We start from the raw sequence: 26,134 nt of genomic DNA on the forward strand, positions 1-26,134 counted from the left end.
TTTTCAGTAGAACATTGAAATTTTGGCTCCTATAGTGTTTCATAAAAAGCCGGTAAAGCTAGGGACTCTATTTTGTTGAACATCCCGTGTATCTTAGTTCAACGAGCATGAGGTGAAACTTTCTTAAAATTACCTCTTGTACAATGTGCTCGGCAGCACATGTACCATTATTCGGCCACATACATAGTTAAGTAGATATTTAATTGCAGTTTGGATGACAGAATTCACCGAATACCCTATATTTAGCAATCAGCAGTGTTGAAATACAAAACTTCAAATTTTAGAACACAACACGCTTCTAACATCAACATATCACATCACTTTTACTGAACAAAATATAACATTGGAAACTTATTACAGCATTGATATCAAAACTGTCAATTCCTTCTTTCACATGATTAATGTACATTTCTTTTACGTAGTACTTTCATTAGAACACTTCTAAGAAATCATACCTCTAATTGTTACATCAAACGAAGCTGAAATGAGGAGAAATAACTTTAAACAATCTTAATGCAGGAATAAATTACTCTCAACAATGCTAAAAGCAGCCAAAAAACATATTCGTCTCGCCATTCCTTGATATGTATCAACTGCAATTTAGAGCGTCGGAACTAGTTGAAAAATTAAAAACATTACTTTTTTGTGATGCTGTATATGGAGAAAATCCTCCCTGTTAGCTGAATTACAATTTAATGTCCCTTCCAGTACTGATATTGTATGAGACATTCACCTACAGCTTAACATGATATCCGAGCCATTTGATCTTTAATCCAGATTCGTACCCGAGTACACGCACCAAAGCCGGGAACGCTAGCCATACAGCAATGAGGAAACTCAAAATGATACCGGTGTTATTTTACTATCAAATATTTATATATAGTAACTTGTGTTTAACAAGTACATATATATTTTTTCTTTAGTCAAAGTTTCCCCCAAACTGATACCCATGTGGCATGTACATTGTTTGCATGTTATTATTAGTACTTGAACTTTTTATGCAGATATTCTTCAAGTGCAAATATTTTGGAATTGCTGTTATACAATAGGAACAAAAAATATTGTAGATAATAGCAGTCACGAAATGGAATTAAACATCACAGGACAAACAAGCTAAAATATAACTAGCTGCAAACTATTATTTCATGGCTAATTACTCGCCACCAATTACATGAAGATTAACAAGATCTTAAAGCACTGCAAACAACCTATAACGCTTTTAGCACTACTTTTTAATTCTCAAATTAATTGAAATTCATTTCATGATCTTTATGTGTTCAGTTTATCTAAATGAGAATGCTTATGCACGATAACACAATAGTAATGGAAACTCAAATTGCACTTATGCTATAATGAAATAATAGATTTTACATATAACAGCTTAGGAAACTAAACTGACGCATGATTCAAATATGAAACAAACATGCACTTACACTAATCTTGGTATATGTCTCTCATTTAGTAATTGCCGAAATTTCCAATAGGAGCACCCATCTTTATCAGCGGTGCTTTATTAACACATCCACAGCATACTCATCACTACACATGGTACCCAATGATATGGTACAGAAATATCAAAACTAGATCCCTTCTAGTAATAACAATTACACAAATATGTCGATATTATCAGTGACAAAAACCTGTTTTTTTTTAAAGAAAAAAATTAAGTTCACACAATTACTCAGAATTTTTTCTGAATAGTTCAGATGTACACTCATGTCCAAAATTATTTTCGCATGTCTATAAATATGGTGTTTTAGGAATATAATTTGATAACGAATTCGCCCGTTATTTCTTATAATGTTAGTATGTGTATAATCGGCAAAGACATGGATGTGGCAAATTTCATGTCAAAAGAGCAGTAAATAAGAAAAATAAAACTTTCTTCTCCATTTAGCAACATTTTGTTTTACTCATTCTAATTTTCGTATTTATAGCTTTTTTCCTATGAAATTTACCACAAATATACATTTCCCGATTATACACATATTATCAGTATTAAAAGTACCCTGCAAAATCATTATCAAATTATATTCTTACAAGAAGACAGTTATAGATATGCGACAGTAATTTTGGACATGAGTGTACCGTATGGTTGTCACCTTGAGGTAATGCTCATCCTTTACTACAGTACATGCAAATTATTTTATGCATTCAATAGATTTTCTACTGCTTTCGGCTTCTCGTAAGTATCCACAAACTAATACTCCATCCTTTCATTTTTATACGGCATTTTGTTGGCACACTTTCACTGAGACAAAACTAATCGGAATTCCTATAATTTATCTACACTGCTGCCTTTAATTTAAATATATATGAAATTTACGGCTATTTTTTTTATAGTTTTTTCTCCGAACAGTATAGATTTGTGTTATAAACACTATCTTGAAAATTTTACAGTAGTTCCTAAACAAAAAGCAAAACACCACTGAGAAAGATGTAAGTCCCTATTAACATTTTTGGCATTACTAAAAACAGACATATATGAAGAGTAGATTTTATTTTTAAATTAATAACCACAAACTTAAGTTCAAAAAATACAAGATTATTTAGCATAAGATCACTGACACCATAATCTAAATAATATCAAAATATTGCACAGTTGGTGTCCTGCGTGTTTATATAACTTCCTACAATTTTCACAACAGAAAACGATTAAAATTTGAGCTTCATAGTGAAATAGAATTTATATAGTCGTCTCATGAACAAAAGATGTGGCGAAGTCTTTTAGATCCTGAGCAACTTAATCGTTCGTCAATAATTGCAACGCTACGCATCAGGCTATCAAATTACAAGGCAATATCGTATCTTAAAGCCACTAATCATTCTGTTCCACAATACATGCACTTCAACAGCATAGAACAGTTTTTTCTAGTTAATCTGAGAAATGAATCAAGTTAACCTCTTCTTAATTTCACAGACTGAATATTTTCATGTACACATTATCTCAATTTTTTTTATTGGTTTGTTCAACTTTAGCCCGTTACCACGAGATAAATTGTTTCTGCCTGATTTATTCCATATTTTTTGCACCATCTGATACGCCAAAGTCATTCGCTTCTGACGCGCTCATATTTCAGTAAAATGATATTGCGCTCATATGAGGAACAAACTAACAACGTGTCAAATGTCAAAGAATTTGAGTTTTAGTTTTAGAGAGTGAGTTTTGAGTTATAATCGTTACATATTCAGTAATTTCCGTACAGTCCTAATTTAGGGACCCATAAATGAATTCACCAGCTGGATAGTCCTTTCATCACGAAATACACTCCTAGGACCTTATGAATTATTTCTCATAAGAGTTGCATTCCTGGGCGCAGATTCATTTTAGGAGGGATTATCCGTTGTGGGTATAAATACAGTGAGAGGAGATATGCAATAAAAACGATAGTGCAAAAAACACTACCCAACCTTGCTAGGTGGCCACTAAAAGCTAAAAATTGTATTTAACCTGAATAAGGGTAGAGCGAAGCTGAGAGCCCACACAGCGCGTTCGTAAAAACGAGGCCCGTTGCGCTTTAGACAAAGATAGAGGAAAAACATTGCATTTCAATGCTTTACGTTTACAGCAATTTTTGGATGCTTGTATCGTCACGGATCATGACTTCTTCTCATAGTGTGTTCAGAGAGAAATTCAGTTCATCATGGCTTCCTTATTGAATATGTGGTTAAAAGCATACACTTTGGATTACGTTTTCAAACATTACATGTTACACTTCAGAGTCCCATATATTTTTTATTGCTTACACCTTCATGGCACAAGAAGGGGAAGACAGAGTGTCCCCTCCCCCTCTGGCTCACGAAAATGTATACGTAATATATAGCAAACCACGTATATTAAATACCAGACGTAATATAGCAACCATGAAGATGGGCCCCCCCCTCTAGAAAATTTTCTTCAGGCGCCCCTGTTAACATTAGATATTTCTGTAAATTTTACAAATCTATGGTTCCCTAAAATAGGACAGCACCGTAATTCCTTATACAATTTTAAATTTTGCACAGAAGTTAAGTGGGTAAGTTACATCACGAAAAGAAACAACAGCGCCTAAGAGAGACTAACAATGTTAGTGTCTACAAAACTCGCATTATTAATATATACAGAATTGTTAAATCTTCAGTTCTTTCGTAAAGGAACAGTAGGTTTCTTTTCAACAAAAACAACCAGTATATCAACAAAATCTTATTATGATTTTAGAACCCTTGCATGGAAAGTGCAAAGGGTGTTTATGAAGTGATTGTATCTTAAGTAACTTAACCTAGTGAGCACGGCCACACAATAATATGTAAAAACGTTTCGGAAAACTCTTACAGAGTAAATTTTGTTTCCATTATCTATGTAAAAATTTGAACTAGCTAGCTAACTCCATACAAGAAATTAGTGAGAAACGAAATGACAGCGTTATTTCACGCATTATAGTAACACAAAGGAGATAATGAAAGTAAACTTCACACACAAACTGCCTATTACCATCCTGTGTACACATGAATGCACCAATACATATACATACTGAAGTACAGAGAAAGCGGACAACACTTATATTTTCCAGGAATTACCAAAATAACAAATCTGCAACAAATGAGTCATGAATAAACGTTTAGCAAGCCACTTGTCCATAGCTAGTTTCCAATCGAAGCAGTCGAAAGTAATTTCTACTCATTTCATGCTTCTTTCATCATTACAACCTACGCAAGGTTACTTTTAAGTTAATTATATTGACATTATAGAACCATCAATAATTTCCCTTTTACGTGATTTAAGAGAACAGAGAATTATGATACTTACTTTACGAACTAGTTATTTCACTACTATCTGAGAAGGACGGATTTGTGCATACCCCTCTTCTTACTGGCAATCAGAGGTGTATAAGTTCGGCAGTGCATGCACTTGATGATTTGCCTCATAGTACAACACACAATATTGAAAATATATAAAGTAGTGATGTGTTAAATTGGAATAGCGCTTATAACAAAGAAAAGAATATTATGTTTACTTCTTGGTTTAATAGGATACATATCCAATATTCATTAGAAAAAAGTACTTGCACTAATGGCACCCAAAAATTATTCAGTTTTGAATTTTTCGGCAAGTTATTTCCTTACCAAGGATCCTTACAGCAGATAACCTTGCGTATTAAACTACATAGAACCCGTTGATTATCTCATGCAGTGTCAGTTTAAGTAAACAAAGTTACATTCATGATATATGCACTTCCTTCGCCACGAATTTCATTTTTACTACTTTAGAAAGACATTTCTTAAGGAATGAGCTGCATTACTTGGTGCAGATTCACTTCACGAGGGCTTACACGTTATGGGTATAAATATAGCATGGTGACTTACGCCACAAAAACTACAGTACAAAAAATGGGTTTTAAGCCAGAGCAGGTGCAACATTTTCAGGCTTAAAAACATTAAAATCTTGTCATTCATCAGGAAATTCACTAGTGTTTCTCAAGAATTCATCGGTGCACGTTTATTTTAAGAGGACTCACTGTTTCGTGTGTTAATATTGAGTCCGGAAATAAGTCATAAAAACTACATCCTAAAAACCTCAAACCAACCTGTGCTATGTGATCACTAAAAAGTACAATTGCTATCTAGCAGAGTTAAGGAGGAGTACAACATGCAGCCCCGAGCGACAGGAAGGGGGTACGTCTGTAGTGTGCAGGCGTGCAACAGTACATTCGATTGCAATTACTAAACCTTTACGGTTTGTACAATTCCAACACTGCCTTCAGATAACTATGGGCCACTGTCTCGTTTGCCGTAGAGAACTTGAATAAGAAATCTGATAAATAACCTTCCATGTGCTCACTTTTTTGTTCCCGAATGCTAATATCGAATACTTCTCTATCAACAACTTTGTTCACATTTGATCAACATGATGTTCACATTTGTATATGTAACTATTACTCCATTTCTTTATTTTCAATGCCTTCCTACATTTACCACACTTTCTGCTCAATTTCAATAATACGCGCTGCTCTACAAAACGTATTAACTACTACTTTCCAAATATACTTTAAAAAAAAAACCAGGGTGTCGAAAATACCAAAATGAAATTTCGTGACCTTTTCTTTACCAAATCATAAAATTTCTTAACATTTTTAAGAGCGAATTTGCGTGCGGATTAGGCCGAATTTTCATCCATGCGATCGAAACGTACTTTGCTTGCGATTTGGTAGCGTCTAAAGCCGACCATAGATATTTTTGGTGGTGAATTTTGACGTTTTATAGAACAAAATTTTCCAATCTGTACTTACAATGTAGTTTTAAAAAACCGAGACCCAAAAGCTAAATTTCGTGACTTTCACGACCGTTTTCTGATTTCGTGACATTCGTGACCGATAGACACCCTGAAAACTCAAAATCGGAATGTCACGTGGAACTGCCATATTTTGAAGCCTGGGAACTAATTTCTTCTTTACACCCTAATGTCTGACATCAGCATACTTCCACTGAATGTAGTACCAATACCACGCAGCTTTTCACATTTCAAAATACCACAAACTTGTTTTAATTTTCATGAATTTCATGAAAAATAACCAATCCACCATTGCCTGCAAATTTTATGTATTTTTCATATTTCTCGATTTAGTCTTTGGCATTCAACCCCAAAAACACTAACCAACTTGTGCTAGGTGGCACTAAAAGAGCGAAAATTCTATCTAACCGAGTCAGGGCAGATGCGCAGAGGTTATGTTTCCGTCGGGAACAGGCACGTCACCCATGGTGGGTAATCGTATAAAAGAGAATAGTGGTGAAGCATCTCATATGGCATAAAAAGATGCGTTGCGTATATCACACATCTACAACACTTCCATGTTTACATTGTACTCTATCTTCACGTAGCACTTCACTTCATCAGGACGTGAAGGAATGTGATGTGGTAAAAATCACGCTTTACATTTTGTATTTACCTTATTATACATGTGAGTGATAAGATTCCGGTATGTTTCGAGTACTTATACATTGATCTTTGACAGTAACGTAACACATTTCTTCCATTAATTTTGTAAATTTATCATTATTTAAACTAGAACAACACCAAATATCTTTCGATTATCAGCACTTTTCTTACTTCCAGTAGCCCTCCATTAAATTTCCCTTGTATCTAAATACTCCCGTGCTCTAACCGGTATCTTATGGAGCTGTGCTTCTCAATCTCATTTGCTTCACTTATGATTAATTATTATTAATTAGCTACATAAGGCACCTATTGGTGCTCAAGAGGCTATTTAAGTAGAAGATATATTTTATGAAGAGCTACTGGAACTAAAAAGATACTGATATTCGTTAAGTTAATCAACGGGCTATAGTTCCACCACAACGTTAGTTTTCTCTAAGGATTCTGTGCTGAATAAGGCAATAACTTTTCGCCGAAATTGAGTAAATTTGAAGTACCTTTTTTATGATTGTGTGTACCAATATAACAAACTTCAGTAATTGTTAATGCACTGAAACCTGTATATAATATTCAGCTCTTAGAGTTGCCTAACTTGACAGATTGAAAATAGCATACTACTGTGTCTATATAATTCCAAATTTAGCAAGTGTCCAACTTAACAGGTTTTATTGTATTATAATACCATATTTCTTCAAGTAACACGTTCTTATAATCCCCACAAATTCTAATCGTACGGTCTTGTCTTTCGTCTTATAATATAGCAACCAATGATTTCAAATAAACAAAAAAAAAATGTAACATTTGGTTCCGCATGTGAAAACGTTTAGAACATGATATGTAGAATATAACCAAACAGTACTCGTATAAGTTAGATTTAGTCGCACAATACACTATATACATTTCCTTATATTTTAATACCAATTCATTTACGCTATCAAATAGGCACAAAGATAAAGTGGCCCACTTTCGCTCGTTTACCACTCTTTACCACAACGAATATGTGACTATTACATACATTAGCTACATCTCGAAACAAGTTTGAACAGGAAATTGTGTGTGTGTGTGTATATATATATGTATTCGCCCAGAGAATAATAAATCTACACAATAACAAACTTCTGTTCCTGTTGTTTAGAATTGAAACAAACAAACAAAAAAGTTATCCCTTATATACTGGATAAATTTGGTTAAACTGGTTACTGAGCCACCAAGCAAAATATGAAGACATCACTTTTTCAGCTTATTCATCGGCATTCAGAAATGAATACGTTAATTTGTTGTGAGATCCGGATATTCTAACTTAACGCACACGACTACAAAGGTAACAAACAAGTGAATATCCCGTTTCTACGCAAAAATGGACACCACACTTTAATGAACAAAGAGGCATCCACTTATTTAGTCATGATTGTATGAACAGTGTTCTTTCTGCTTTATTGACAGCCATAATTATGTAATCTTCTTCCTTAGAACAGTATATTCTAAAACTGTAAATACGCAAAATTTAACTCATTATGGTACACAATATACTGTACAATAACAGATTGACGTCAGAATTAATGAAACTATGCGAAGCTGAAAATCCGTATTGTCAACCGTATTGATACTGTTTACTTTATAAAAAAATAATAATAATAATAATAAAATAAAAATAAAATTACTACGTATTATGTGAAGAAATATGGTTTTATTTACAAATAAGAACTTACTGCAGAATCTTTTTTTTTTTCTTTTTTTTTTTTAACAGTCTTTCTGCACGACGTTCAGTAAATGTCTCGGGAATGTTCACTACAAGTAAAACTTTATTTTAACAACAGGGAAAAGTGAGCGATTTCTATCACACAAAAACACTTTAGCACTTAATTATTTGTTTTACAAACAGTAGAATTTCATCATTGTTCTAAAAGAGCAACAAAACTAACTATAGATGCCATACCTCACTACGGTGCAAGTTCACTACTAATTCTTGTAGTATTTCTGAAACTCACTCACATCATTAAGAACGATATATATATACTTAATATACAATACACACTCGTGTATGTTGACACTATAAGTAGTCTTAAATTATTTGGGTCAAATGATCAAGCAACAGCAACTTGGGGTAATATTTACTTGTACAAAATAAACTATAACGTTGTTAAATATGTACGCTTATTTAATGTTACTTCACACACAAGAAAAAAGAAATCAATTTTGACCAGTAAGAAAAGCTACGTTGGAGGGGAGGGGAATGAAATGACGAGAATTCACCTTTACGCTATCTAAGCGAAATGGTGTACACAGCTTCTCCGTCACAAACCAGAAGGAATCAATCTTACGTACACACAAACACTTATACAAGTTATAGCTGAATGTTCACGATAGTAAGTTTGATATCCATATGAATCTAATTGTAAATTAAACTTAAATGGCTGAATATTTTAATTAATCCACTCCATATTTCATTTAGGGTGAAAACCCGATGGCGCTATTGTAAATTGCGTTTGGAAAAATTTCATTCATAGAAGTGCAACCAATCGTTTATCAGAATCTACTATTATTTTACAGTTGGATTAATACTTTATATACACAAATTTAAGATGTGAGAAAGCAACTATCCCCATTTCATATACTGTACTATGTGAGCTATGCGTATTTCTGGTAGTATTACCCTACGAAAGTACCATACAATTAATATTAGAAAATAAGAAAGAAAAAAAAAAATACGACTATCATTGTAGTCGTTAGCACTATCGAAAAGATTTTAATGGCAGGTACCTCCGACTCCTACAAAAGTTGTTTCTATATACTTTCTCTATAAGGGATACACGTATTAAAGTTTTTCATGACACTGAACATATATTAGTCTTAATATGATAGTTCACACAATGGTATAGTTTGCGTCTTACCATTCTTATTTTCTACAATTTTGCTTCCTACCTCGTCCTCCAATCAAGAGAATTCATGAAATGGCGGTACCAGATCAAGCATAAGATGGTAGCATTTCTTTCTTGATTAGGATTTCTTAGGATTTAGCCTGGAGATGGTTAAAGCGAAGCTGATTAGACCATTATCTGAGATGAAATTATCTTACCAGGAATACGATAGAAGACCAAATAGGGAAAGGAAAAACCAAATAATGCACAATATTAAAGAGAGGGAAGTTGTTACGCCAAAACAAAGAGAGGAATACTAGAGAATTCTAATCTTAGCGTATGGAAACTAAATACGCTACAAATGACTGATCGTGATCGACTTTACTCCATGAACTACTATATTAACCCGTATAGTACAAAGTTTCGTAATAATTTAAACTTTCAACAGACTCACACACGTAATCCATTTGTTTAAACTGTTAATGTTTCGAACCTTTGCAGTACTACCCCGTGCTCATAAGCAACCATAATCACATTCAAGAATGTATGGTTGCCTATGAGCATCTTACTTTGTCGTAATTACCCAGTATCCGTTGAAGTGTTTCATTGTGTAGCTTCAGAACTCATCACAAGATCCTAAAGAAATTTATATGGGACTACAGTGAAGCTACATACTCCTTCAAACAAACAAATATAAATCGGTGCATCTATCTCGAAGTTATGCATAAACAAACTCAGACATACATACCGGTATATACATAAACGGGTTGAACTGAGATTTCTTTGAAGTCAATTAGAAAGCGTTCTGGCTTGTAATCGAGGCCTAGCTCTTCACACTTGAAAAGAAAACGTTCATTTCATATCTTAAAGTCGCTCAGTGAATCATCCCAGCATTTAATTGGATGATAATCAATCTGAATAAGAATCCAGTTCCATTTTAAGAGATAAGATGATAGAAGAGGGCGGTGAGGATTGTAAGTGATAACCACCAGAAGGTAAGTTGAGTTTATTTTGGATATACGGCTATATGAGACGATTAACGTGGAATCCGAACCACATCTTTCGCTCCCGCCGGTAATCGAACCCAGGCCTCCCACGACAAAGGCGCATACGCTAACCGTTTAGCCACGAATGAGCTCGAACCATCAGAAGGTGCAATAAAAACGATTTAAATCTTAAAAAAACTCTAGATTGATAAATTTTCCATCAAAATCATCTCACAAACTTGGTGTCGTATTACATTCGAGGCTGTATTACAATCAGGCCAATACGGTATATGCTCACTATGTAATCTTAGATATAGTCTAGTATTACATACATTATTATTTCTAATCCTTTTTACAGTAAAGTACAGATCGTTTTTGTATTAAAGCAAACAAACTGTATACAATTCCAATTAGTAGAACTTCAGTACCACTTTCAAAGAGTGAGTTGAGTAATTTGCATTTATTTTTAACAGTTTACGAAATATCTCAAACAAAAGAAATAACACCTTTCTGACCCAACTGCAGTCTCGTACTTAAACTAATTCGTGAAACGAAGTGATTGAAGTTTCCAGAAGTGCTACAGGAAAACTATAGATATCTCGCTTATGACAGAATCATTATTTGGTACTCAGCGATAAAGAGTATCTTGAAGATACCAATCATTTTGTTGGACAGTTTTTTCTAACCATTTAACTCTCTACTTTTGTATTTTTTAAACAAAGTACAAACACGTACTATGTAAACTGTAGAATTCTTGAAAGAACCTTCTAACTTACACGAGTTTTATTGTATTACCAAACATCGTTACATCAGGTGGTAGACCGTTCGAGGTAATTTATCATTAATCTGTCAACAATGATCTTAGACAATAAATTTCTTAACAATAAGCAAAACTTTAATACAGATAGTCTGGCATATTCTTGTTTAGAATAACAACCACTAACTTCTTCTTGTGTACCCTAAGAGTAGGTCGATGGCAGCTTCCAAAATTACGCCAGGAAAGCAATTATCCGATTAGGACTTCCAAAGGACATAAAAAAAGTTGTCATTCGAACCACGAAAGAAAATTACTGTTCACGTGCGTCCATTGATAGTAATCTGCAAAAATAGCTAAAACAGACAAGTCATTCGTAGCTATATGGAATTGTTAGGCTTAATTCATTATAAATCCACCTGCGACGAGTTCAGTTTTTTTTTTTTTTTTTTCTGAAAAATGTAAAAGAACTTTACAAGGACAATTAAAATACCGAACTTTTGAGATTTCCTAAATGTTTCTCCACCACCAAATAACATGTACATGTATTTTGAACTTGAAATATCTTTTTATGTTGAAAGTTTTAATATATCGTCTGAGATTCAACACCGCGTACCTCCAATTTTGGCGAATTTCAGTTTTTGATACTACTAGAATCATTATAGGATGGCGCACAATCTGAATAAGTAGTACACCTAAATCACAACAGAGGTCTCTGTTATTCCTCAAAGTAATACCGCGTATAATGAGGCTTAAGCTAGTTTTCAAAGTTTTTCTCTCTCCTGTAAAATTGGTGAAATGTTACTGAATCTCAAGACGACAATATTTTTCTGATTAATAACCATAAAATGAATAAAATGAGAGCAATAAGCCACAAGAAAATATCATTCTGAATAAACTGACACACAATACGCATTTGCAAAACAATTAAATTGTACAATTTAAAGCACTCTATAGGTACTGAACCATAGTGTACGACTCATTAGAACTGCTTTTCCTGCAGAACTAATCTTACAATAAAATTTAGTGAATGGCTTTCCACAGAACATTTATACTTAAGCAGTAAACCATTATACATCGTAAATTATGATAGGTTGGCTGTATTTCCTGAACAACTTTCTTAAGTTTAATATTTTAATACTCCTTATGAAGTTATCTTTTACATTCCTATTACTGAGTGAGAGAGAGAGAGAGAGAAAAAAAAAAAAAAAAAGGAAGAAGGATTACACCCAAATGGATTCATAATGAAATCAAAGTGAACCTAACAGGTCGGCAAGGCCCCAAATAAGGGGTCTATCTTCGATACTTTTGCAGCTAACCACCAATGGCCTCATCTGACACCTAAACAAGAATTCTCTCCATGCCGCAAATGACGCTGAACCCATTAACAAGGTTTCCTCATTAAGCAGCACACATAAGTATTATAAAGTTTAGAATAAGATTCAGATATTGTTCTTTTAATTCTACAAGAGTTTGTGAAAGACAAATTACAACAAACAGAAATAACAGTCGTGAAAACAAATTAGCTAGAGTGATTACAACGTCTTCCAATTCATTTCTCGAGACAATTTTTTTTTTTTTTAAAGGGGGAGAGGATTAACACTATAAAACCAAATTACAAATACAGACAACTTGATTATAGCAAACCTGTATGTTCTTCATATTTTATTATACAAATGGGAGAAAAATTCAAAGTGAAATAATATCTTGGAAATACTATGTACTTTACAGTTATTCTGTATGCCCTACATTATAAATGATCTTTGTACTTTCGGAAAAAAAAAAGTCGCCAGAAATGTACATATTCCTCATGATTCTTTTGTCAGTAACTACGAAATGCATATATTAATTTCCGTACATATACATACATACACATTATATATATATATATATATATATATATATATATATATATATATATAAACGGCAATTGCAATGTAATACATGTTATCTAAGTCGTGTAACAGTCTTTAACGGAAATAACGTGACTTGTATGCGGGGTCTTGGTTGCATTGTAATTAACACACAGGCACGATAAGCCTGATACCTAGATTTAATTAAGTAAACAAAATTATGTATATGCATGTCAAAGAAACCTGTATTCAAACTGTCCATTCGTTTCAAAATTACTGACAGAATAATGAGATGGTACGCTCTTTTCCTGGCAACTGTGTCCCTTGCTAAACCATGTACAATAAAACAGCGAAAAAGATGAATCTTACGCCGAAAAATATCTATATTATATAAGATCGAATTTAGGTATTCAACTTAAAGACAGATATCATTGTATATATTTACTCAAAACTTGAACTAAACGTTGCAAAATCCACACATCGTGTAGCTTGTTTTCTAGTAGCTTATGATGATATGTTTTTAACCTCCACGAAAAATTACATATAGTAACTGTTTCCTTTCCTATTTACTATCAGTTCAGGAAAAACTGAAGAACCCTGACGACTGAACACAGAACTAGAAATCTTTGTATATAGTTTTACATGCTGCAGCTTCCAATCTTTGATAAAATCATATTAATATTTACACTTGTACACATACGTATAAAGAATTTCTTCATTTAAAAAATGAACAATTTTGCTCAAATTCACAATTACATCGACTTCAAATATAATATTCAAAATAATGTTATAATTAATTCTCCGTAAGTCATCCACTGCAAGTCTTGTATTTGACTGAATAAAGAAATTCCAAATGAAAAATCAAACGGCTCCAAATTCAATTAAACTCGAAATGTTAACATTAAAGAATAGCTTCCTACCACCTTTTCAATTTAAGGACACTTCGATTTATAAACCAAGTTAATTAAAAGCAGTACCACAATAGAAATTTTTAGAATTATTATATTTAGCCATATCCACTTTTGCTAGTAAAGAACTGTAATTCTAAGTGCATCGTACCAGAAGTAGCTTCTTTTCTACTTTTCAAATTTTATTAAAAATATTCAAATAACCAACTTACAATCGAAAGAATACGGCTTTCTATGCATAGGTGAGTTAATTTTGAATACAACTTGTTTGGAAATTGTTAACCTAGGTTGTGCACGATAAAAATAAACATTTCAAGGATGAAACATGTCAATAGACTTTATAAAGTAAATTTATATCAGGGTTCAGTTACTACCGAGCTGATAGTTGTACATGATTTGTCTTTCTGTGCACTTTGAAAAAGTAAAATAAGAAAAAAATATTTTAGGAAAATATTGACCCTACTATGGTTGACTTCTTATCCTAAACTTTGTATATTCTTTCATACTTAAAAAGTAAAATAAAATAAAATAGAATAAAATAAAACTATAACAAAGATGTAAACAATGACGAAACTTACTCTAACTACCTGCAATCCCCCTCAAATCTTCATCCACTGGCTTACAACAAAGTTAACATTTAAATCACCGTTCATAGAAAATGCAAAGTACGTTTCCTTCATATAAAAAGAAAGTAAAAAGTGCTATAAAATGTTAACCACTCTTCTTTCGGTAAGAATAGTTCCCTTTATATTCAATTAAAAAAAAAAAAAAAGGCCAAAATATAATATGAAACACCATTCAACTTTCTTTCTTGAACCCAGCTTATTTTCTTCACTAATTTTACGAGGAATTATATGTAGAATTTACATTTCTACAAACTGAAACAACTGCCATACGAAGACTTACATAGAATATAAGAACTAAGAGGACAAAAAAGTAACGTTAAAAATAAAGTACTAAAAAAAAAAAGATTATTATTACAATAAATGTATTCGTTTATTTCGTTAACACATTCTTAATTATATATATATATATTTTTTTAAAAAGTAATGCAGCAAAGACTATGCTTCACATGCGCCGAATTCACAGATTTAACATCATATTAATATCGCTTAATACTTCTTTGGTTTGTACCCCACTTGATAAAACAAGAATTATATAACGGATTCCACTATATAATAAGTGATGGATCATTTTATGCAAAATGAAATCGTGTATGAAAAAAAAAAGATACATTCACAAGGACACAATATGTGTATATAACACACACATACACTCACTCACTCACTCTCTCTCGCTAAATTAATAATCTCTAGCATTCTCACGTATATGATTATATACAAGATTTCACATACATTCATTTTCTGTTACACACGCACGCTAAACATTCGTAAAAGGTATAATGTTCTTTTCTTCTTCTGAAATTACCACTTTAAAAAAAATAAAATAAAATAAAGCTAGTTCCGATATTTTTTGGAAGGAAAGCTTCTTTTGACGTGAAACTTTCCAACTAACAGAAACGACTGTAAAAATCAGCTTACAGCTTCCTGTACAGATTTTGTTTACACCATATTTGACATCCTCATCACTCTGAATCAGAGTCTGATGAATCAGAATCATTGGAATCTGAATCACTTGATGAATCACTATCGCTGCCTGATGAATTGTCCTCAGATCCTGATTCCTAGAACAAACAATGAAAATTATGCATAACTTTTTTCTTTCTTTCTTCGGAACACACTAATTTTCCAACCAAATATATCAAGTTCTACAATCATCTCTTGAACTTTACATTATTGAAATTATTCTGTCAATGGCAAAATTATTTTAACATTTTTATTTGCTGCTTCGATCGATTAAAAAATAAAAGGCTTGTATTTCCAGCAGTAACAATATTAAACAACCATTTTACTTATTTGAAAGAACTAATGATCATACCATCAGTAAAAAAGGACTTGTATAAATTTCTAATTTCGCTCTTTATGCTAATTTGAGGATACTGAATCCACTGGAAGTATTTTTAAACATATCCGTCCATGGGGTAACGAAAAAAAAATGACCCTTAAGTTGGAATCATTGAAGTACCACTTAAACCAATGGTAAAAATCCCCACGCTTGAATATATTTCTAAACATGCTTTCTATACTAATTTGAGGACTCTGCATCCAATGGATTTTTTTAAAGGACGCTTAGAAAAGTGATCTCAAATTTGAGATATAAATAAACATGCATACCCCAACTCCTAAGGTAATTTCTTTCGTGATTCTATGGGTGAATATGTTTGAAAGAAGATCCACTTTATTCAGGATCCTTAAATTAGTAGCAAAAACACGCACCTCAAAGATCTCAACTTTGAGGACATTTTTCTTGTGACTCCATGCACGGATATGTTTAAACAATAGTTTCATTGCATTCAACATCCTCAAACTGGCATAAAAAGTGCAAGCATTCGCACTCTTTACTAGTGGCATGATCGTTAGCTCATTGGTTTCCTGAAAATTCCTTGTACTTTCAAACTTTCTAGTTCTTCCTCCTGGAGCCTTGCTCACGAGGGATACAAACAGGAATGAAACTAATAAAAACAACAAAGAAATGTAACTGAACGGACTCACCGAAGCAAAAAAAAAAAAAAAATAAATAAATAAATAAATAAATAAATAAAATAATAAAAATAAAATTAAAAATGCGTTTTACGTCCCACGGTTATGCCGGTTAGGCTAAAGGAGACGGTGATGATGAGTAATGAATGAAATGGTGGAATGAAGAAAGTGGGAGGAAACGGGAGAACCCCGAGAAAACCCACGCACACGGTGTTTGTCCACCACCGAAGTAAAGCAGTGCAGAAACATCTTGTACATTGTTGTCGTTTACACGTTCATTGATAGTGTACACATACATCTAATGGCTACCCTGGTGAGTCCGTTCCTTTATATTTTGAACGAACTTAAAGGATTTGTTATTGAATTTTCTATGTCTAAGTGCGTCTGTTATTTGCGTTTTTTTTTTTTTTTTTTTTTTCCCTCCATCCGATAGAGCATCAAAAACTATCTGAGAAAGTGATGGGAGTTTTTCGCGTCACTCTTACCGTTACCGCCAAAAAATCTGATTTCGGGAGATTTAAGGAGCCATATCTCGGGAACCGAAAGTCATAGATCATACTGGGTTGATTTAGGGTTTTAGGTTTCTAGACTTTCGACATCTATGGGCATGTTAGTCCGTCACGTTTAAGGGATGACGTCCCTCGGCGAGCACACTACCCAGAGAAAGGGAAGGAAGAAAGGATTGGAAAAGGAAGGAAGCGACCTGGGACCTATATTTTAGGTATCACCCCTGCATTTGCCTGGTGTGAATGAGAAAAACACAAGAAAATCTTATTCAGGATGGCTGGCCTGAAAAATTTTTCCTACTTTTTCGACTGAGTAGCCCACAGGGAATCGAACGTGGGACATCATATTGGGTTCATCAATACCTAAGAGGATGGTGAACATTTTGGTACGAAAGAGTAACTGGTGGCCACTGGCCAAGCGGCGACCGTTCCTCAGATATTCCCAAGTCTTTGGTTGCACCAAGATGAACTTTTTATTCTCAACTTGTCATTGACCCTTGTGACATGCGCAGATCAATCAAATTTCTTTTCAGGATGCTAACAACTATTTGTTCTTTCTCAGGAAATTTGGTTACCACACATGCCCAACCTTTATCTTTAAAGAGTCCGATGCAAGTTTTGCACCTATTAGGTTTTCCCCGGTCACCTAGATTTGTTTCGAGTGCAAACCTTTCCAAGCCCTTTATAAACTGCTGTTTTAATAGATTGAGTAATTTGCACATGTGTGATTTCTTAGAAATTTGCCGGGTAACGAGGGGTGCGCGAGGAACTGTCACCCTAACGTACGTCCACAAATTGTAGAGCGATGAAATTTTACATGTGTAATCCTACATACTTATGTAGGTCATGTGGTAATGCACAGCTCGTAACTCTGCACCGTTGCTGTGCTATAGGTCCTAACGTGAAGTAAGGACCAGTGGTCCAAAATCTATTACTGCACCTCAAAAAGCAGCGTGGTAACATCGCAGAAGTACTTGCCCATAGGAAATGACAGTATGGTTGGGAAGAGGTAGAATGAGGAAGGTGTGTGGTCAAGAGAAAACGTAAACTATGGAGGATTTCATACCCAGAGTCGTGCATCTGTCTGGCCAACATTCCAGCGGTGAACGGGTGCGTTGGTTTCCAGGACACCTTTTGTCAGCATGCCGCACTTTTTTTCATAAGCTTTTGTTAGTGCTATAGTGCTAAATATGTTATTTTGTCATGACTTTCCAAGGTTTACATTTTTACCTTTGTAGAAAGATTACGATTAGGTTCTCATTGTAGCAATTGGCACGGCAATGGTCGTAAGTTTGTTTTGAGTTATTAAAGCGATGTATTCGATTGCTATTTCTTTATTCCTTTCTTTCTTTATTTATTTATGCGAGAGAATGACTCAGGGAAGGGTTCGGACCTCCAACTCCGGGGTCACATCGGTCTTTTACGTGGACCTAGAATTTGTGAAGGAACTGGCCCTGACTCTCTAGAAGATACGATCCTTGCCTTCGCCAAGTGCGAGTGAACAAAACCAGGGAAAACAACTAGTATTACATAACCCTAATATTACTTGATGCACAATATTTGATGAAAATACTACGAGGACAGAATTTAGAATTACGTCATGAACTTTAGTTTGGTTTTGTCGATTGTCGTTTTCAAACTCCTGTTGCGCAAAAATCGGTCGAACAAAAACTGCTACTGAATTTAGTTTTATTTCTTGCTTCGATGAATTTTCTTTCGACAATGGTTATTAATACCTGCGGTAAATGGTCATTTTTCTAAAATATAATTATGTATTAGAAAATGAATTAAGAAACAGCATGACATATTCGCGAATAACAACCTAAATTTAATAAGCGCTAAACATGGTATATTACAAAATATTACCTTTGATGACCTAAAACATGATTTTACGGTATTAAAAAGTAGCAAAGTTGCTTTATAATGTTAGTTTTGCTGTGGAGAAGGAAGCAGTTGTGGATAGGGAAGAATTTGTGTAACTTTCGTTTTGAAAACCTTTGAGTTTTACGTCCCACGATTATGCCGGTTAGGCTAAAGGAGACGGTGATTATGAGAAATGAATGAAATGGTAAAGTGGGAGAACCCCGAGAAAACCCACTAGCACGGTGTTTGTCCACCACAAAGTCCACATGGCGCAGGCTGGTCTCCCAAGCGCCAGAGGTGAACGCTCTACTACTGAGCCACCGCGCCCCCTAGTATCTTTTGTTTTGAATATCGCCTTCACATCCAACAAAAGAAATTACTTGACACTTCAAAATCGGTGTGCGTTTTATTCTCATTATTGCACATTATGAAATAATATAGGAGCCCCATTTTTCTCTTTCCGCAGGGGGCCTAAGAGATGTTGATTCGACATACATTTTAAACAAATACAACAAGAAGCAATCTGTAGAATAACTTTTATCATCATAATATTATTATTATATGTGAAACTTATTTTTTTAATATACCTTATGCGCCCCCTTTCTGCTTTATCAATATTTTCTCACTAAAGCGTGACTTGAAATGAAATGAAATCTTAAGTAGTTTTATGTCCCACGGTTATGCCGGCTAGGCTAAAGGAGATGGTGATTGAATTGAATTGAAAAGATTGGGGTGGGTGTGCCGACGACGGAGGTCTTTTAGCACACATCACTAAATAAGAGGACACGCAGTAGACGCGAAGAGACGCAAACACACACAGCTATTTAAAAAAAACATGGGAGCGCCACTTCCCGACGCCGAAAGGAGACGGTAATATTGAGAAAGTATTGAAATGGTGGAATGAAGAAAGTGGGAGGAAACAGAAGAACCCCGAGAAAACCTACGAACACGGTGTCTATCCACTACAAAGCTCACTTAAGGTGTGCTGGGGTCGAACCAAGGAACCCATGCACAAGAGGTGAACGCTTTACCACTGAGCCACCGCGGCCCATGATGGTGAAAAAAATAATCGAACTCGAGATTTCAATGGATTTACACGTTTCGTGGTTCAAAAAAGTAAAAGTTTTCTCCTGGGCATGAGTTGTTTTTCGGACGTCTTTCCTGAAAACGACTCAGGTGATTTTGTTTATATTTCATAAATATTTTGTTCAGAACATATAATGTGGAATGAATTACTTGTTATGAGAATAACCACAAACAGTAGTTTGCTTTTGCGGGAGTCTTCTTCGAACAATGTTTCCCGAAGGCCTTACAAGTTGGTTGATATTTCACAAGTAAATAATTCAATAATAGATTTAGCTTAAACTATAGTGTGGTGGCCTGTATCTTTATATTATGTTAAGACAACGTAGTTAATTCACGATACTAAAGTTGTAATACTATCAATTCATAATGAAGATTGCAGCAAAAGCAATTGAAATTACTCAGTCAATTATAAAATCAAGAACACAACAAATAATACTAAACATAACATGAATAATATTTATGAGAACACTGTACAAATAAGTTACAACCACCAAATATACTTACAGCATTCTCATTTTCATTCTCGCTCTCCTCGTTTTCTTCGTCCTCTTCTGCATCGCTATCACTGTCATCGTCAGAATCATCGGAATCATCTTCATCCTTTGATTCTTCCGATCGCTTGCAGTTTGCCTTTAACATAGAGTATTCCTTTAGCTCGTCTTGTGTCAAGCCCTGCACGACAAAACACAATCGCTTTTCAAACCACCAATAACGAATAAAGGGTTCTAGTCAAAGATGAAAATACGAAGTATCAAAAAAGTCTCGAGACCACTTCTGTTTACAAGAAAGTGCTTTAACCTGCGTTTACCTATTACTACCTTCAAAATAGGCTTCTTGCACTTGCATCCCTTCTGGAATACGACCTTGAAGTTTCGTTTTAGGTGTGAATAATCTTCTGCAATTCGTTGGGTGTACGCATTGGATTAACCCTTAAGAGGCCTAATCATTGCGAAAATAAAATACCATTAATTTTACAGTAATTATGTGATATCTTCAAAAAAATAAAATATAATCGAAATGTGAAACAAGAGCGCTCTAGACAGTAGTATTTCGAATGAAGTAGCGTTATCACGTCATCTAGTAGCTTTCCGTTTGCAGTCATTTAGAAACGCGAAAATAAATGCCGATTTTCTAAAAGGCTGGAAATAGAAAGCAGATAAGTGTGTCGTGATAACTGTATCTTATGTAAAATATTGTCTAAGGCGCTCTTGTTTCACATTTCGATTATCTTTTATCTATTTGAAGATATCACATAATTACTGTAAAATTTGCGGTATTTTAATTTTGCCGTGATGGGACTTCTTAAGCTGCTTCATCTTCGGGAAGACAATGAAGTCCACAGGAGCCAAATCTGGTGAGTAGAGTGGCGGTAAAGTCAAACCCAGTTTTTGACACGAAACGTGTGTGAACAGAGCTCAGTGACACGATGCATTATCATCATGTAGCATCTTTTTTTCTGTCTTTCCATTATTTTTTTAAAAATCATATCAGATCCGGTCTCTTTCACAGTATGTCCTACCTCTATCAAGTTTTAAAAAAAAACCTGACCACCCATGTTGATAAGCAGTCATATCTATAGTTGGAATTAAACAAGTGTGGATTAGCTTATATCAATTCAAGTCTTCTTTACACCCAAAGTATTAGAATTTTCTATACCCTGTTGCTAAAATAGGGTTTTGTAAGGCAAAGTGGGTTGACCAAGACTCTCTTATTATCTTGTTCTGTGACCCCGCGTGCAGCCCTGAGTTGTCATCTGCTGCAGAACTAGCTACAGAACTAGTCTCGACACTTTTTGGTACCACGTCGTATTGACAAGGAATCTTTCTTTAGATAGTTTTAAATTTCTACCTAGGCAGGATATGTTCAACACACACAAGCACAGAAAAGTAACAAGATAACAATGGAAACCGAATGTTCATACAGAGCAGCTGAGAAAAGATAAGATTGGTCTAGTTATGTTTGATGTTGACTTACAAATTTTAATATTATCAATGTAATACACCACCAGATAAATATCGAGAGTATGGACAGTGATATGCAGGCTCCAAGTTTAAAAAACATGTTGAACAATTTCCAACCTTGAGGAAATTTCGATGTAAAGAAATCTCGTTAATCACGAATTTAGAAATTTCAAAACAAGATAAAATAAGCAAACAGAACAAAAGAAATGGGAATCGAAATAAAGGAAAAAGAGAAATGAAAAAGAAAAAAAATAAGATAAATATATTGACTGATATTACTTATTCTTTCATCAGTCATTACAAGTGATTTCTTGCATACAAAAATCAGAAATGAGTGAAAATTGAATTGATCGAATTCGGAAGAAAGAAATTAACATTTTTCAAGATTACTCCTATAAACAGCCGACGTATTTATTCACTGCCTACAATTATTTTTACTATAACGCCGGCAGCTCTCAACTACTTCTGAAACTGCCTCACTGACCAAACAGGCATTGTCTGTACCTAATACTCGAAGTGCGAATATTCTACAATAAATATATTAGCATAGTCAAAAATAAACCGAACTTTTTGGACATCCTTACTGCAAATGAAATAAAATATTTTACACAAAACCACCTTCAAAATACTGATCCTCGCACCGAAACCACCGCAGCCCGCACTCGCTATTCTTAGAGCGTCACATTTCCACCCTAACAGACTACCTTAACAATAAAGGAACCACTTTAACTACACTATACTAGTCATGCTACATTAGCTAACGTGTTTGCACAGCCGAAGGACTGTCACTGCAAGTACAACCCCGAGGCGGCCAAACTTCGGTTCACCTTTGACTCCTGTACTAGTCTTACAAGATAACACAAATTACGAGTACTATTGAATTCGATGGTGACCTGGAGATTATAAGAAGATAATTCCAACGGTTTCCACCAAAACCAACAGCTCATTTCCATTAGTACTCATATTCAGAATTACGCTGATCGGCTGAAGGAAGACAAAGCCCCAATTTCACGTAACGTGAGAACAGAACAGCGAACAGTGTCCCCTATTATCATTTAGTAGCTACATGGATATTTTTTTTTCTAAATGAACCATAATTTTAGATCTTGTCTGTTTTCTGTTCATCATCTTAATTTACGAAACAAAAATAATAAAGCTTAAAAGTGGTGCTTTGACTCTGAAACGTTACTCATAACACAACCTAATACTACCCAGAAAAAAAAAGAAAGAAAGAAAGAAAGAAAGAAAAAAAAAAAAGATGAACGTATTAAATTTTCAAGTTAGCTTCATACAATGTGTTACCGAACTAGAGCTCTGGATTTACCGGTGTTCGCTAACAGTGCTCTACAAAAGTTGTAACTTCACGTCTAAACTGAATACCTGTGAATGACTGTCCATCTGCCTCCCCTTGGAAGTACATCATGCTCAATGACGCCAATCCTCTGCATTTGCTTTGACCTGCACCAGAGGTCAAAGCTCTTGCACTAAGTCACTACGGCCACTCTTTCATATTCCAGCATTATTGCATTGACTGTATCATGTATCAACAACAACAACTGTGTAAGAACTCACAGTGAAGTGGTGCCATTTCGTGAAAATTGTCCCACACGAACTTTTCCTTACGAAAGTTGTTTCCATGATCTTTTCAATGATGTACCAAATAGCATACCTTTTCATTTAAAATTTTCGGGTAATCACCCAGGACCTTGTGGGGCAAGTCGAAAGCTCCATTTGATGTGCTCTATTAACATTTTCTTTATCATTTTTGTACTTCGATAAGGAAAATTTCTTCTAATGAAAACCATGTTCGAGATTTGGTCGAAAACGTTCTAAATAGCAGAATTCTACCCCATGTACAAAACACTTAAGTTCTAAATGGCATTAAATTATTGAAAATAATGAAAATATAATTCCTGTTTATTTTATTGCTAAATAAAATTGGTATACTAATAAAAAGCAATATTTTGTGACTCAACATAATAGATATTCATATCACGATAGAATACGACTCACAAAAACGCTTATATTAAACGAAAAAAAAAGATTCGATTTCATTAAAAATTATAAAAAAAGGAATTAACTTACCTTGAGGAACTTTTCGTAGTTAGCAATATACTTTTGTTTGAGCTCATTTAACTTCTTCCTGTGTTTGGCCTTTTCTGATTCGGGCAACATCTGCCAATACCGTGGTGCTTCTTTCATCCTATTGCTTGGATGAATGTGTGTTGCGTCGTTCATAAATGACTTCAAAAACAATTGATATGCGGTACTGAAATTTAAAAAAAAAAAAAAAAAAAAAAAAAAAAAAAAAAAAAAAATCCGTAAAATCGTCAGTCACACACACAGACTCATCTTAAAAGAAAAAAAAAAAGTACACAGTGGTTATTTTATTTGTTTCATGCCACTATAACCCGTTTCAATTGTTGCAAGTAGTATGAGGTGAATGTTAAAATTCCGTGTGTCAATGTTAGATCAAACAAGATACAGTGTGCTACTTAACAGTGTAATTTTTCAAATACGATACGTAAATCAACCATGTACACAAGGAGATCATGTAATGGAGAAAATTATTTACTTCACGGCAAGATTATGATTCAGTACGTATGCTTCTCACAGAAACTGAACGGAACCACTACAGTAAATTAGCAAACATTGTAGATAACTTTCAGGAAACTGAACGTCATCATGCATTACTGATGACGTAGATCTATCACTTTTAATACTAACGACTGCCTATCCTCTTTCTTTCCTATATCTACCATATACGAGGTGCATACCAAAAGTACGTGCCATTTTGTTCAAAAATCTACACTTTTGTCGTTAAAAGAAAGCAATTGTGGTATCGGACATTCCATCCTTCGTCTTTAAGCAGCGCAGGTTTCGCTTATTACGTGGCCTGAACGAGGAAGGCGTGTTTCTGATATTCCTTGGGGACATGGAATTTTCGGTTAAGAGCAACGAAAAATGAAATGAAATCTTTGAGTTTTACGTCCCACGATTATGCCGGTTAGGCTAAAGGAGACGGTGATGATGAGAGATGAGTGAAATGGTGGAATGAAGAAAGTGGGAGGAAACGGGAGAACCCCGAGAAAACCCACGAGCACGGTGTTTGTCCACCACAAAGTTCACTTGGCGGGGGCTGGGTTCGAACCCGGGACCCCAAGCACCAGAGGTGAACGCTCTACCACTGAGCCACCGCGCCCCCGGTTAAGAGCAACGAGTGAATGTGAAATTCCTCATCGCAGTTGGACGTTCTGCAGCCGATATTCATCGTCAATCGGAGGATGTGTGTGTGAAGATAGTGCTCTTGCAGAAAACACTGTTAGGAAGTGCGTGCGTCAGTTAAAAGCAGGGCAAACGAGTGCGAAAATATGACCAGAAGTCTGGAGTCCAAAAACAACATCAACGGCCGCTAAAATTGTCCGTGTTGAAAATTATCATAGAAGACAGTGTGCAACCACACAGGAGATTTGAGATACACTGAGGCTAACAATGGGAACAAATAATTACGAAGAACTAGACCTAAGGGAAGTTTCTTCTCGCTGAGTTCCACGAATGCTTAATGACGATCAGAAAGATACGCTGGGGCTAACAATGGGAACAAATAATTACGAAGAACTAGACCTAAGGGAAGTTTCTTCTCGCTGAGTTCCACGAATGCTTAATGACGATCAGAAAGATACGCTGGGGCTAACAATGGGAACAAATAATTACGAAGAACTAGACCTAAGGGAAGTTTCTTCTCGCTGAGTTCCACGAATGCTTAATGACGATCAGAAAGATACGCTGGGGCTAACAATGGGAACAAATAATTACGAAGAACTAGACCTAAGGGAAGTTTCTTCTCGC

The 26,134-nt window shown here is 34.7% G+C and overlaps 1 protein-coding gene across 3 annotated transcripts in view; it reads right to left on the reverse strand.

The window, feature by feature from the left end:
- Positions 1-6,024: 6,024 nt before the first annotated feature.
- Positions 6,025-26,134, reverse strand: part of LOC145683994 (nucleolar transcription factor 1-A-like) — a 107,402-nt gene continuing 87,292 nt past the window's right edge. For 2 of the 3 annotated variants that reach the window (XM_081755764.1, XM_081755763.1), the window contains exons 13-15: positions 24,371-24,554; positions 20,829-20,996; positions 6,025-15,953 (exon numbers count right to left, since the gene is read on the reverse strand). In XM_081755764.1, coding sequence (XP_081611890.1) covers positions 15,855-15,953; positions 20,829-20,996; positions 24,371-24,554 — 451 coding nt within the window. In that variant the 3' untranslated portion in view covers positions 6,025-15,854. The remainder of the gene's footprint in view (positions 15,954-20,828; positions 20,997-24,370; positions 24,555-26,134) is intronic. The other variant, XM_081755765.1, reaches the window with a different exon arrangement.

The sequence above is a fragment of the Thermobia domestica genome, chromosome 4 (assembly GCF_964235325.1).
Source record: "Thermobia domestica chromosome 4, izTheDome1.hap1.1, whole genome shotgun sequence".
Taxonomy (NCBI): Eukaryota; Metazoa; Arthropoda; class Insecta; order Zygentoma; family Lepismatidae; genus Thermobia; species Thermobia domestica.